This window comes from Symphalangus syndactylus, chromosome 4 (genome assembly GCF_028878055.3).
Source record: "Symphalangus syndactylus isolate Jambi chromosome 4, NHGRI_mSymSyn1-v2.1_pri, whole genome shotgun sequence".
In the NCBI taxonomy this organism is placed as follows: Eukaryota; Metazoa; Chordata; class Mammalia; order Primates; family Hylobatidae; genus Symphalangus; species Symphalangus syndactylus.
Window position 1 is genome coordinate 124,427,824 of NC_072426.2, and position 12,424 is coordinate 124,440,247.

The 12,424-nt window shown below is 41.3% G+C and overlaps 1 protein-coding gene across 8 annotated transcripts in view; it reads right to left on the reverse strand.

Moving 5' to 3' along the window:
- Positions 1-270: 270 nt before the first annotated feature.
- SH3D19 (SH3 domain containing 19) overlaps positions 271-12,424 on the reverse strand; it is a 206,589-nt gene continuing 194,435 nt past the window's right edge. For all 8 annotated transcript variants that reach the window (XM_063638264.1, XM_055276095.2, XM_055276093.2 and 5 more), the window contains 3 exons: positions 8,711-8,897; positions 8,158-8,255; positions 271-2,193 (listed from right to left, as the gene is read on the reverse strand). In XM_063638264.1, the coding sequence (XP_063494334.1) occupies positions 2,077-2,193; positions 8,158-8,255; positions 8,711-8,897 (402 nt within the window). In that variant the 3' untranslated portion in view covers positions 271-2,076. The remainder of the gene's footprint in view (positions 2,194-8,157; positions 8,256-8,710; positions 8,898-12,424) is intronic.

Consider the following 12,424-nt stretch of genomic DNA (forward strand, 5'->3'; position numbering starts at 1 on the left):
GGTGCGATCTTGGCTCACTGCAAGCTCTGCCTCCCAGGTTCATGCCATTCTCCTGCCTCAGCCTCTCCGAGTAGCTGGGACTACAGGCGCCTGCCACCACGCCCGGCTAATTTTTTGTATTTTTAGTAGAGACGGGGTTTCACCGTGGTCTCGATCTCCTGACCTCGTGATCCGCCCGCCTTGGCCTCCCAGAGTGCTGGGATTACAAGCGTGAGCCCCTGCGCCCGGCCTCACCTCCATTCTCAAAAAACTCAGTCTAGTATAAGAAAGGGACTTTGAAAGTTCAGTTCAGTTTATTACAGTGTCAAGTGGATTTACAACTATTGCACTTATCATTCTGCTGACAGAAGGCCAAAACTTAAGATGGAGATTTTCCTCTAATAAAGATAGGTTTTCAGAATCTTCAATATAAGATGTTAAAATTATAAAGACAAAGATATATACCTCATGTTCCATTCCATATCCTTCCTGCTGTTGTAGTTTGCTGCAAATGATAATTTAATTTGGATAATGCTTTAAATCATTGATTTCTCATGAAATTACTTTTGAGTGAAATTTGACAAGAATTTTCTTTATACTCTCTTCTTTACCAAAACATATTAGAAGTCCCCATAGTCCAAAATAAAATGTAACCATAGAATAGGGAGATAACTTTAGTCAAAGACCAAGTAAATATTACCTTCTTTGCAGAACTCCAGGTTGTAGTCATGTAAAAGTGTGGCCACTTGTTGCCTAACTTTTTGGAGAATGGGTAAAAAAAAAACAATAAAAGCTAAAATGTGGTCCAGCATATGAAACTCTTCTCAAAAACAGAAGAAAGTCATGACCATTGTTGGGAAAGTGTTTTACATTTCCAATGAAATTCTATTCCATTGATCTGTTTGGAAGATTGTCTTCAACCTATTTGGCTCTAGCCCATAAACTGTAATTGATTCAGTCATGTAAAGAACCACTTTTATCTTAAGCTTAGAATTTATAACAATGGAAAGCAGGAAAGTGGTTTTTCATTCACTCTAATAATTGTGCAGGGATAAGCTAGGGAAAAAATAAAAAAGTACCAGTCTTCTGTCCTCTTAAATTATTTTTCATTCTGATTATATTACAAAGAAATGAGCTGTGGAGGTTTGGCACTGTTTTCCATCTTAACAGTTGTTCTGTATTCTAAGATTTTATATGTGATTCATAATGTACTACTATAACAAGACACAGTTTTTATATATTACTGGAATAATGCAAAGAAAATGAATTTTCCTTTGGGTCCAGTAATTGTCAAAGGAATGATTGCAGATTCAGAAAATGTGCTTTGTAATAACCCTGTTAACATAAAGTATACACTGAGGAAAAAAATAAGTATGGCACATATATGGAAGGATTAGTTGTATTAGCAAGGCATTTCAGGGATGGTTTTGGTTCTTTAGACTAAGTAAGATACATCCAATTTAGACCCCCTTCAAATCCTTAGACAACTGGGAATCACTTGGTAACATAAAGGTTATTTTGGTGGGCAGGGGCTGATTTCACCATGTGCTTACAAATGCTCCAACTAGTCGGTAAACTATCCCACCTGAAGGAAGAATTTGCTCTGGTAATAAGGCTGATATGCTCAAGCTGTAAGAATTAATTTGAATATCAAAAATGAAATTTAGATTGCTAACTATGTCCTGATAGTTACAGCATGTAGAATATTAAATGTCCTCTTTTTTAAATAAAGTAAAAAAATGAAGAAGCATGGTTAATTCACTTGTGCTGATTAAAACAGAAGTCCACGTGCAACTTCTGCGTGTGAGCCTCCCCATGCTGCCACGCCACCAGATGCTTTCCCTTCACCTTGCTAATCCCACTAGATGTTTTCCTTGGTAGAATCCTAGCTCATGGGTTTCCATGTGCATGTTTCTATTGTAATGAAAATTAACTACAAAATCTAAACGTTTTCTGCTTTCAGAAAATTCTAGTGTACCATGTACAGCTTAGATATTCCTTTTTCAGTTAAAAAAAAATAGTGCAAAAACATATCTGATAGTCAAGGTGATAGTTCAAGTGAGTTCTTGTGCCAAGGAACACAGTCAAGCTTCTCCTCTAGCTGATCTGTAGAAACTGTATGTAGTTTTTGGGAAATATTCCAGATTTTCCCATTAGTTCTCCACTCATCCAGTCATCATCTACAGATTCCAGCTCTGTTATTATATCTCCAGCCTGTAAGACAAAAGGAGTTAGAATTACTGGTTTCTGTTGAGAATAAGCATGGTAAATAGTGGCCTACCTAGGGCAGCATGAATAATCTTCTCTGTATAACTCATTTATCTTGATTGCTGAGAGAATTAAATGACAACGATGATCTATACGTAATGATGCCATTTGCTTGTAAGCCTCTATTCCTTAAATTTCATTCCTTTGCCACTGCCACCCTTGCTGCATTTTTATTTTCCCTCTTATACTCTGTGCCTCTCAAATTCACCACTCCTAATCTAAAATCCCTCTTAAACAAATAATACTAGTTACCCCCCCACTCCCCACACACAATTATTTATTGAGTACCCACTATGTGTCAGACACTGCTCTGGGCACAATTAATATTCCCTCATTCTACAACGGGAAGGCAAATAAACTGGCATAAGAGGACAGAAAGCATGGGATTGCCAACTCATTAGGGCCATCAGGGGAGGGCCTCACCGAAGGTGTCATTTAGGCAAAGACTTGGAGATGAGAAAGTGAGTCATGTGCTTCCTGTATGGCTTGTCTTATTCTGTGTACTTCACAGGAACTAACTTATGTAAACACCAACACAGTCCTAGAGATGAGTACTATGTTATCCTCATTTTAGAGATTTTTTTTTTTTTTTTTTTTGAGACGGAGTCTCGCTCTGTCGCCCAGGCTGGAGTGCAATGGCGCGATCTCGGCTCACTGCAACCTTGGCCTCTCAGATTCAAACAATTCTCCTGCCTTAGCCTCCTGAGTAGCTGGGGTTACAGGTGCCTGCCATCACGTCCAGCTATTTTTTGTATTTTCAGTAGAGACAGGGTTTCACCATGTTGGCCAGGCTGCTCTCAAACTCCTGACCTTGTGATCTGCCCACCTTGGCCTCGCAAAGTGTTGAGATTACAGGTGTGAGCCACTGCCCCTGGCTGAGATATATTTTTATAGATTTCCTTATTTTCATGAAAAAGAAACCAAAACTCAGATAGATTACATAACTTGCCAGTGTCGCATGTCTAGTTAGTGGTAGAACCAGGATTCAAATCTAGTGCAATTCCAGGGCTTATATTCCTAACCACAAGACTACATGGCCGCCACCTTTTACAATGGACCTTTTTACTTAGAAAGGCTTTTACTGTAATTGCCTTTTATCAACACCCAGAGCATTTTGCACTCTACATTTATTCTTGCACATAATGGCATTTCTCCTCTACCATTTGGTTTATCACATTCCTCCTTATGGCCCCAGTATCTTCTTTTTTTTTTTTTTTTTTTGAGGCAAAGTCTTGCTCTGTGGCCCAGGCTGGAGTGCAGTGGCACAATCTCAGCTCACTGCAACCTCTGCCTCCCGGGTTCAAGCGATTCTCCTGCCATGGCCTCAATATCAAATTTGCAATTTTTCCCATCTTAAAGAGCTTCACCTTGACTCAGGACACTGTTTTATCTTCATCAGGTTAGTCAAAGGGGCTGTGTGTCTTATTCATGTGCAGATTAGAATTCCTTCAGCAGATGAAGACATAACTATTTTGTTCTTTATGGTTTCTAAACATTTCTTAGAATCTGTGTTTAAGATGCTACAATGGTCCAAGATGACTCTGGCTACTGTTAAGAATACCTTTATTGGGCTAAATGAATTTATTTGTAGCCCTAGTACATTACCCTCTGGAAAAAAATGGCTCGATTTAAGGCTTTTCTTTACGGAAAATGGAAAGGATACATGCTATCAGATGTTATTAATTTACTCTGCTCTGCTAAAATCTGTAAAAATTCCGGCAATTCGGCCGGGCGCGGTGGCTCACGCTTGTAATCCCAGCACTTTGGGAGGCCGAGGCGGGCGGATCACGAGGTCAGGAGATCGAGACCACGGTGAAACCCCGTCTCTACTAAAAATACAAAAAATTAGCCGGGCGTGGTGGCGGGCGCCTGTAGTCCCAGCTACTCGGAGAGGCTGAGGCGGGAGAATGGTGTGAACCCGGGAGGCGGAGCTTGCAGTGAGCCGAGATTACGCCACTGCACTCCAGCCTGGGCGACAGAGCGAGACTCCGTCTCAGAAAAGAAAAAAAAAAAAAAAAATATTCCGGCAATTCAAAGTTTTTATTATAAATAAGTTCCTTCTGGTTCCTAAATTATAATTTAATAGTTAACTGAAGCTATTTTTTTTAGGTCTGGTACAAACCTACATACCATGTCAGTTTCCTGAGGGCTAGGACTATTTTTTTTTAGATGGAGTTTGGCTCTTGTTGCCCAGGCTGAAGTGCAACGACACGATCTTGGCTCACTGCAACCTCTGCCTCCCAGGTTCAAGCTATTCTCCTGCCTCAGTCTCCTGAGTAGCTAGGACTACAGGCATGCACCACCACACCTGGCTAATTTTGTATTTTTTAGTAGAGACGGGGTTTCTCCATGTTGGTCAGGCTGGTCTTGAACTCCCGACCTCAGGTGATCCACTTGCCTTGGCCTCCCTAAGTGCTGGGATTATAGGCATGAGCCACCGCGCCCAGCCAGGCTAGGACTATTTTCAAAAATTAGTTTTGGCCGGGTGCAGTGGCTCACGCCTGTAATCCTAGCACTTTGGGAGGCCAAGGTAGGTGGATTGCCTAAGCTCAGGAGTTCGAGACCAGCCCGGCAACACAGTGAAACCCTGTCTCTACTAAAATACAAAAAATTAGCTGGGCGTGGTGGCATGCACCTGCAGTCCCAGCTACTCAGGAGGCTAAGCCAGGAGAATTGCTAGAATCCCGGAGGTGGAGGTTGCAGTGAGCCGACATCATGCCGCTGACTGCACTCCAGCCTGGGCAGGGGCAGCAGAGCAAGACTCCTTCTCTAAAAACAAACAAACAAACAAACAAACAAAAAATTAGTTTTATCTATTAACATTCTGTGGATATTTAATAAAACTGAAAGCAGTGCAGAATCCCTTAACAACAACAATAACAAAAACAATTCTAACAATTCTAGAACTATCTTATGGACAACCATTTGTAAAACGAAATGAAGATAACCTGTTTTCTGGAGGATACTGTGCATTCTGTTATTTATACTGACATAGTTTAAATGAAGACCAAAATAACATCCAAGAAGTTTGAATTCAGATTCTTCACTTGCAGTAAGTTTATGTAAAGATAAAAGGAATACATTTTGAGCCACTGACTCTCAAGGACTAAGGCAACAGTTTTCTTTCTTTCTTTCTTTTTTTAAATTTTATTTTAAAGATCAAGACGTTAAAGAAAAAAAGGGAACTGATATAAGGTTATGAATTTTTAATTTTGCATAGCTACAGCATAAGAAATACCTATCATTTATGGCTAGGTGCGGTGGCTTATGCCTGTAACCCAGCTCTTTGGGAGGTTGGGGAGGGTGGATCGCTTTGAGCTCAGGAGTTTGAGACCAGCCTGGGCGAGACCCAGTCTCTACAAAGAATACCAAAAATTAGCCAGGCATTGGTGGCTCACACCTGTAGTCCCAGTTACTCAGGAAGCTGAGGCTGGAGAATTGCTTGAGCCCAGGAAGCCGAGGCTGCACAGTGAGCTGAGATTGCGTCACTGCACTTCAGCCTGGGCAACAGAGTGAGACCCTGTCTCAGAAACAAAACAAAACCAAACCAAAAAAAAAAAAAGAAGAAAGAAAGAAAGAAAAAGAAAGAAAGAGAGAGAGAGAGAGAGACAGAGGGAAAGAAAGAAGAAAGAAAAAGAAAGAAAGATAGAAAGAAAAGAAAGAAAGAAAAGGAAAAGAAAGAAAGAAAGAGAAAGAAAGAAAGAGAAAGAAAGAAAGAAAGAAAGAAAGAAAGAAAGAAAGAAGGAAAGAAAGAAAGAAAAAGAAAGAAAGAAAGAAAGAAAAAAGAAAAGAAAGAAAGAAAAGAAGGGAAAGAAAGGAAAGAAAGAAAGAGAGAGAGGCTGGGCATGGTGGCTCACACCTGTAATCCCAGCACTTTCGGAGGCCAAGGCAGGCAGATCACGAAGTCAGGAGTTTGAGACCAGCCTGGCCAATATGGTGAAACCCCGTCTCTGCTAAAAATACAAAAATTAGTCAGGTGTGGTGGCGTGTGTCTGTAGTCCCAGCTACTTGGGAGGCTGAGGCAGAAGAATCGCTTGAACCCGGGAGGCAGACTGAGATCGTGCCACTGCAATCCAGCCTGGGCGACAGAGCGAGACTCCATCTCAAAAAAAAAAAAAAAAAAAAAAAGAAAGAAAGAAAAAGAAATATCTATTATTTGCTAATAATATATTATAACAGAAATGACAATTAATACAAAAAGATGAAATAACATTTTATCATTCAGAATAAAGTAAAACCCCATCACAAAATAGGAAGTTAGCAACTTTATGGTGACATATTTCAGTCAAGGCATCCCCCCTTACCCTGACAAAGGCTGCACATACCTGATTCAGGTATTGCCTTGTTTTCCTCTTTTTCTTTGTTGAGATAGGGTCTTGCTATGTTGACCAGGCTGGTCTTAAACTCCCGGCCTCAAGCGATCCTCCTGCCTTGACTTCCCAAAAGTGTTGGGATTAGAGATGTGAGCCACTGTTGCTCGGCCTTTTTCTCATCTTGTTGTAGGCAAGTGAAAACGCTGTTTGGCTGTCCACTGTTTTAAACCACACCTTGTCCAATCATTCCTTGATATGTTGATTCTTTCTATAGCATCCTTTCCTCTGACTGAATATCTTCAATGATAGAGAATTTATCACTGCCTGACATAGGCTATTTTGACAGCAGTGACTACTAAAACCACCTTCCTTCTTCTAGCACTGTTCCCAAAGTGCTTTCCTCTGACCATGGTCCAGTTGTGAATTAGGGAAATGGAATCATGAAAATACCTACTTTTGGCCGGGCGCAGTGGCTCACGCCTGTAATCCCAGCACTTTCAGAGGCTGAGGCGGGCGGATCACGAGGTCAGGAGATCAAGACTATCCTGACTAACACAGTGAAACCTCGTCTCTACTAAAAAAAATACAAAAAAATTAGCCGGGCGTGGTGGTGGGCTCCTGTAGTCCCAGCTACTCCGGAGGCTGAGGCAGGAGAATGGCATGAACCCGGGAGGCGGAGCTTGCAGTGAGCCGAGATCGCCCCACTGTACTCCAGCCTGGGCGACAGAGCAAGACTCTGTCTCAAAAAAAAAAAAGAGAAAATACCTACTTTTACTTTAAGAAGAAATTAGGCATTTCTTCGGTGAGAAAAAAAAAAAACCTTTGCAAACTAGCTCAACCTTTTGGGACTGTTTCCCCAAACCTCTTCATTGCCTTTGTGGACAAGAATTTGGTGTCTTTTTTTTTTTGAGAGGAGTGTTGCTCTGTCGCCCAGGCTGGAGTGCAGTGGTGCAATCTTGGCTCCCTGCAAGCTCCGCCTCCCGGGTTCATGCCATTCTCCTGCCTCAGCCTCCTCAGCAGCTGGGATTACAGGCGCCCGCCAGCACGCCCGGCTAATTTTTTTTTTATTTTTAGTAGACACGGGGTTTCACCATGTTAGCCAGGATGGTCTCCATCTCCTGACCTCGTGATCCGCCCGCCTCGGCCTCCCAAAGGAATTTAGTGTCTTATAAGGCTACCATGCTACTAGTGCAAATTGTAGCAGGTGCTATCTGATTCTCCATCAACTTCAAAGACATATCAATGGCAGGCTTGCAGGGCCATGTAGACAGTCATCTGTTACCAGGGCTACTGATAAAAACCCTAATATTACTGAGATCTGATGATATAAGACCAAGGAACAAGAGATTACTTTGGGGATGTATGGGGGTGTAAAGCCAAGGTTTTCTCTAAGTACCTTAATGCCTGGTTGATACTGTAAATTAACAGGCCTATTTGCACTATTCACTTTCTCTAATGTCTTCCTCTAGAATTAGGGTCTGAGATCTCGTCATTCTTGAGTAAAGATCAATATTCCACCCAATGTTCCATCCTTCAAAGGAAAACATTTCAAAAATTATAGTGCTTAATGCAGTTATGAAGAGATACACATTCTGACCTTGAAGGAAAGTTCATCTTCATTCTCCCCTCGGAAATCATATAAGGCTTTGGCCTTCCTCCCCTTCGGTACTATGGCCGACATACTTTTTGCCTCAGCTGTGAAGACATAAAAAATTTAAATATATAGAAACACAGTGGACTAAAACACAAATCTAACATTTTTTTAAAAAATACTTATTGCTCTAAAAACATAGTATCTTCTCTTCAGAGGTAGTGATATTAGGCAAAGAAAAACATTTTTAAAAACATGTTCAATTAATTTTGAACTTATTTAACTTTCAAAAAGATGAACAATGTTCTCTTAGCAGGGAAAAATTACATAAACTATATTTATTCGATGGAATTAGCCATTATTTAGTGAAGACATTTTTATCTTTTTTTTCTATAACTCTAACAAAGTATATGAATGAAGTTTGCATAACTTCATGTATCAACTCTTTCAAATATAGACGGACAAACTGAGCATGGCCAGAGGGGAAAGGAATGTATATAGTTTTGAAGGTGTCAGGCTCCCCGTGAGGAGTAGCATTCATGTCTTGCGGTTGTCATACCTGGGCAGGGCCTCACAAACACTGCTGGGAAGATCCCCTCCCTGTCCTGCAGTCTGCCCCTGCACCAGTCAGAATCCAGACGTTCCAGAATCTGGATCCAGTCTCCCCTCTTGAACGATAAGTCATCACTGGTCTCTGCTGTAAAACTGTGAAGAGCTTCACACCATTCTGCAGAAAGACTGTTAACCTGTTATCAATTAGAAGTGTGGTCAGAAATGTAAGATTTTATTTGAAATTGAGTTCTACAAAGCTTAAAAAGTAGTGGGGAAAAAAAAGCTAAGGAGTCTTAAGATTTCAAAGCGTGAAGGCTTCTTTAAATTATCTAATACTTTATGTTGCTGTCAAGTTTCAGAAATAAAAGTTTCCAATAATTTTTTCTTAAATTATAACTCTAAATGACAAGTGTGAATTTGTGGCTTTTCTGCTTTTAAGGGATATACAAAGCTTAAGCAAACACTTTTTTCCTTTTTTTTCTTTTCTTTTCTGAGCCAAGTTCTTACTTAGTAACCCAGGATGGAGTACAGTGGCAGAATCATAGCTCACTGAAGCCTTGACTTCCTGGGCTCGGGCAATCCTCCCTCCTCAGCCTCCCGAGTAGCTGGGACTACAGGTGCAGCCACCACACTCAGCTATTTAATTTTATTTTATTTTTGCAGAGATGAGGTGTCTATGTTGCCCAGGCTGGTCTTGAACTCTTGGCTCAAGTGATCGTCCCACCCTCTCAAAGTTCTGGGATTACAGGCATGATCTACCTCACTCAGCCAAAACACTTTTTTCTTAATATGACCTATTATATTGTTATATTAAAGAATTAGGTAAAAACATAAAATATTTATGCATAGTATTTGACACTATGAAAAAATTCTGATAAAGTACCTAATTATCAGTGAAGCTCTTCTTTATTTAAATTAGGAAGGATCAGAATGGGTGGGTCTATTAATTCCCAGGTCTTTACTTGATTCAGAGACTATTATAGAGTCCATAGCACAGAACTTCATTAATTCACACTTTTAATTTTATAAGTTGTAGTTAACTCTAAGATTGGCAGGATAACACCCAGATGTGGTGGGCTAGTGTAACAACGCTTTTATCCCAGGCACATTAGAGAAAGGTTTTGCTCTGTGAAGACGCAGCTCTGCCAATTTGGGATGGGAACCCTATGTTCAAGAGGCTCAAGCAGGCAGTAGAGGATAATGAAAAGGCTTTTTCTTTCGAGATGGAGTCTCGCTCTGTCGCCCAGGCTGAAGGGCAATGACGCAATCTTGGCTCAATGCAACCTCCGCCTCCCAGGTTCAAGCAATTCTCCTGCCTCAGCCTCCCGATTAGCTAGGACTACAGGTGCGCACCACCACGCCCAGCTAATTTTTGTATTTTTAGTAGAGACAGGGTTTCACCATGTTGGCCAGGCTGTTCTCGAACTCCTAGCCCGAAGCGATCCACCTGCCTTGGCCTCCCAAGGTGCTGGGATTACAGGAGTGAGCCTCAGCGCCTGGCAGGGACAAAGGCTTGGGAGCTACACAGGCAAGGGTTCCAGACCCAGTTCTGCCACTTCTTAACTTCTTGACACTGGGCAAGACGCTTCTCTTCTCTGAGGCTCAGCTTCATCTTGGGGTTACTAAGAGGATTAAATGAGACAATGCATGTCTAACATTTAGCCCAGTGCCTGGCACATCTTAAGTACTCAATAACTGATGACTTATAAAACAAAAACAAAAAGCAAGCAAACAACACTAACCTTGCCCTCTTGCTCCTGCACTTCAGTAACCAACCCCAAAGGATGGAACTTACCATTCTCCAAAAATGCAGGCAACAACCATGTGAACCTTTCCTTTTGGAGAACTGTAGTCAGTTTCCTTCCTGTTTCACTTTATCAGTGGGTAGGGATAAAGAATTAAGGGACACACAGGCCAATTACAAGTGACATTTTCACAAACACAATGATCCCATCAGGCTTAACTCTTCTAAATTTGTCACTAAAAACAATGGAAGGCCGGATGTGGTGGATCACCCCTGTAATCCTAGCACCTTGGGAGGCTGAGGCAGGTGGAGTGCTTGAGCCCAGGATTTTGAGACCAGCCTGGGCAACAAAATGAGATCGTTGTCTACAAAAAATACAAAAATTATCTGGGAGTGGTGGTGTGTGCCTATCATCCCAGCTACTTAGGAGGCTGAGGTGGATTGCTTGAGCCTGGGAAGCAGAGCTTGCAATGAGCTGAGACGTTGACACTGCACTTAGCCTGGGTGTCAGAGTGAGATCCTGTCTCAAAAAAAACCAAAAAAACAAAACAAAAAAAACAAAATAAAACCAAAAGCAACAAAAAACTAAAAAACAACAGAAGGCACCACATTCCTAGTACCTTTAAGCATTTCTGGAGTCATGATGAACAGTGTAAAAATTTTAACCCACCATTTTTCTCTTTCTCATTATACAAATGAAACAAATGTTTCTAAATATTTGGAAAGTTGAGAAACGTACAAAGAAATGGAGAAGGCCAGGCGCAGTGGCTCATGCCAGTAATCCCAGCACTTTGGGAGGCTGAGGTGGGTGGATCACGAGGTCAGGAGTTCAAGACCAGCCTGGCCAAGATGGTAAAACCCCGTTTCTGCTAAAATTACAAAAATTAGTGAAGCACAGTGGCAGTCACCTGTAAACCCAGCTACTCGGGAGGTTGAGTCAGGAGAATCGCTTGAACCCGGCAGCAGAGGTTGCAGTGAGCCAAGATCGTGCCACTGCACTCCAGCCTGGGTGACAGAGTGAGACTCCGTCTCAAAAAAAAAAAAAAGAAGTAGTGGGGGAAAAAAAAAACCTTCCCATGTATATAATCTTACTACCTAGATGCAATTTAATACTAATAACTTGAATAATTTCCTTTCAGTCTTTTTATGCTATATATTCAATTTTATATCCCCTTTCCCTATGTTTCCTCTCATGACATTTAAAAAAATTATTTTATTTGATAAATCTAGTTTTTCATAGCTTTAGAACATTCTTCCAATAATGGTCATATTTAGGTTGTTTCCAATTTTTTCTTATTATATTAGCACTATGCTCATCTTTGTGACTAAAACCCTATCTCATTTTTTATCCTTTTCTTAGGGTGATAAATAATAATGTGTACTTTCTCTCTTTTTTTTTTGAACACTCACATGCTCATAATTGCTTGTTTAGTGTTGAGCTGCACTGAATAGGTTAAATGGTATTTTATTGCTGCTTCATTATATATTTTCTTGATTATTAGAAAGGTTAAATATTTTTTCAATATTAGACACTTATTGTATCTCTTTTATGAATTCTTTTTTTTTTTGGGGGGGCAGAGTCTTGCTCTGTCTCCCAGGCTGGAGTGCAGTGGCGCAATCTTGGCTCACTGCAAGCTCCGCCCCCCGGGTTCACGTCATTCTTCTGCCTCAGCCTCCCGAGTAGCTGGGAATACGGGCGCCCGCCACCATGCCCGGCTGATTTTTTTTGTATTTTTAGTAGAGACGGGGTTTCACCGTGTTAGCCAGGGTGGTCTCGATCCCCTGACCTCGTGGTCCGCCCGCCTTGGCCTCCCAAAGTGCTGGGATTACAGGCGTGAGCCACCGCGCCCAGCCTCTTTTATGAATTCTCTAATCATGTCTCTTTTATCATTTTCTTTCTTTCTTTCTTTTTTGGGACAGAGTCTCACACTATCACCCAGGCTGGAATGCAGCGGCACTATCTTGGCTCACTGCAAC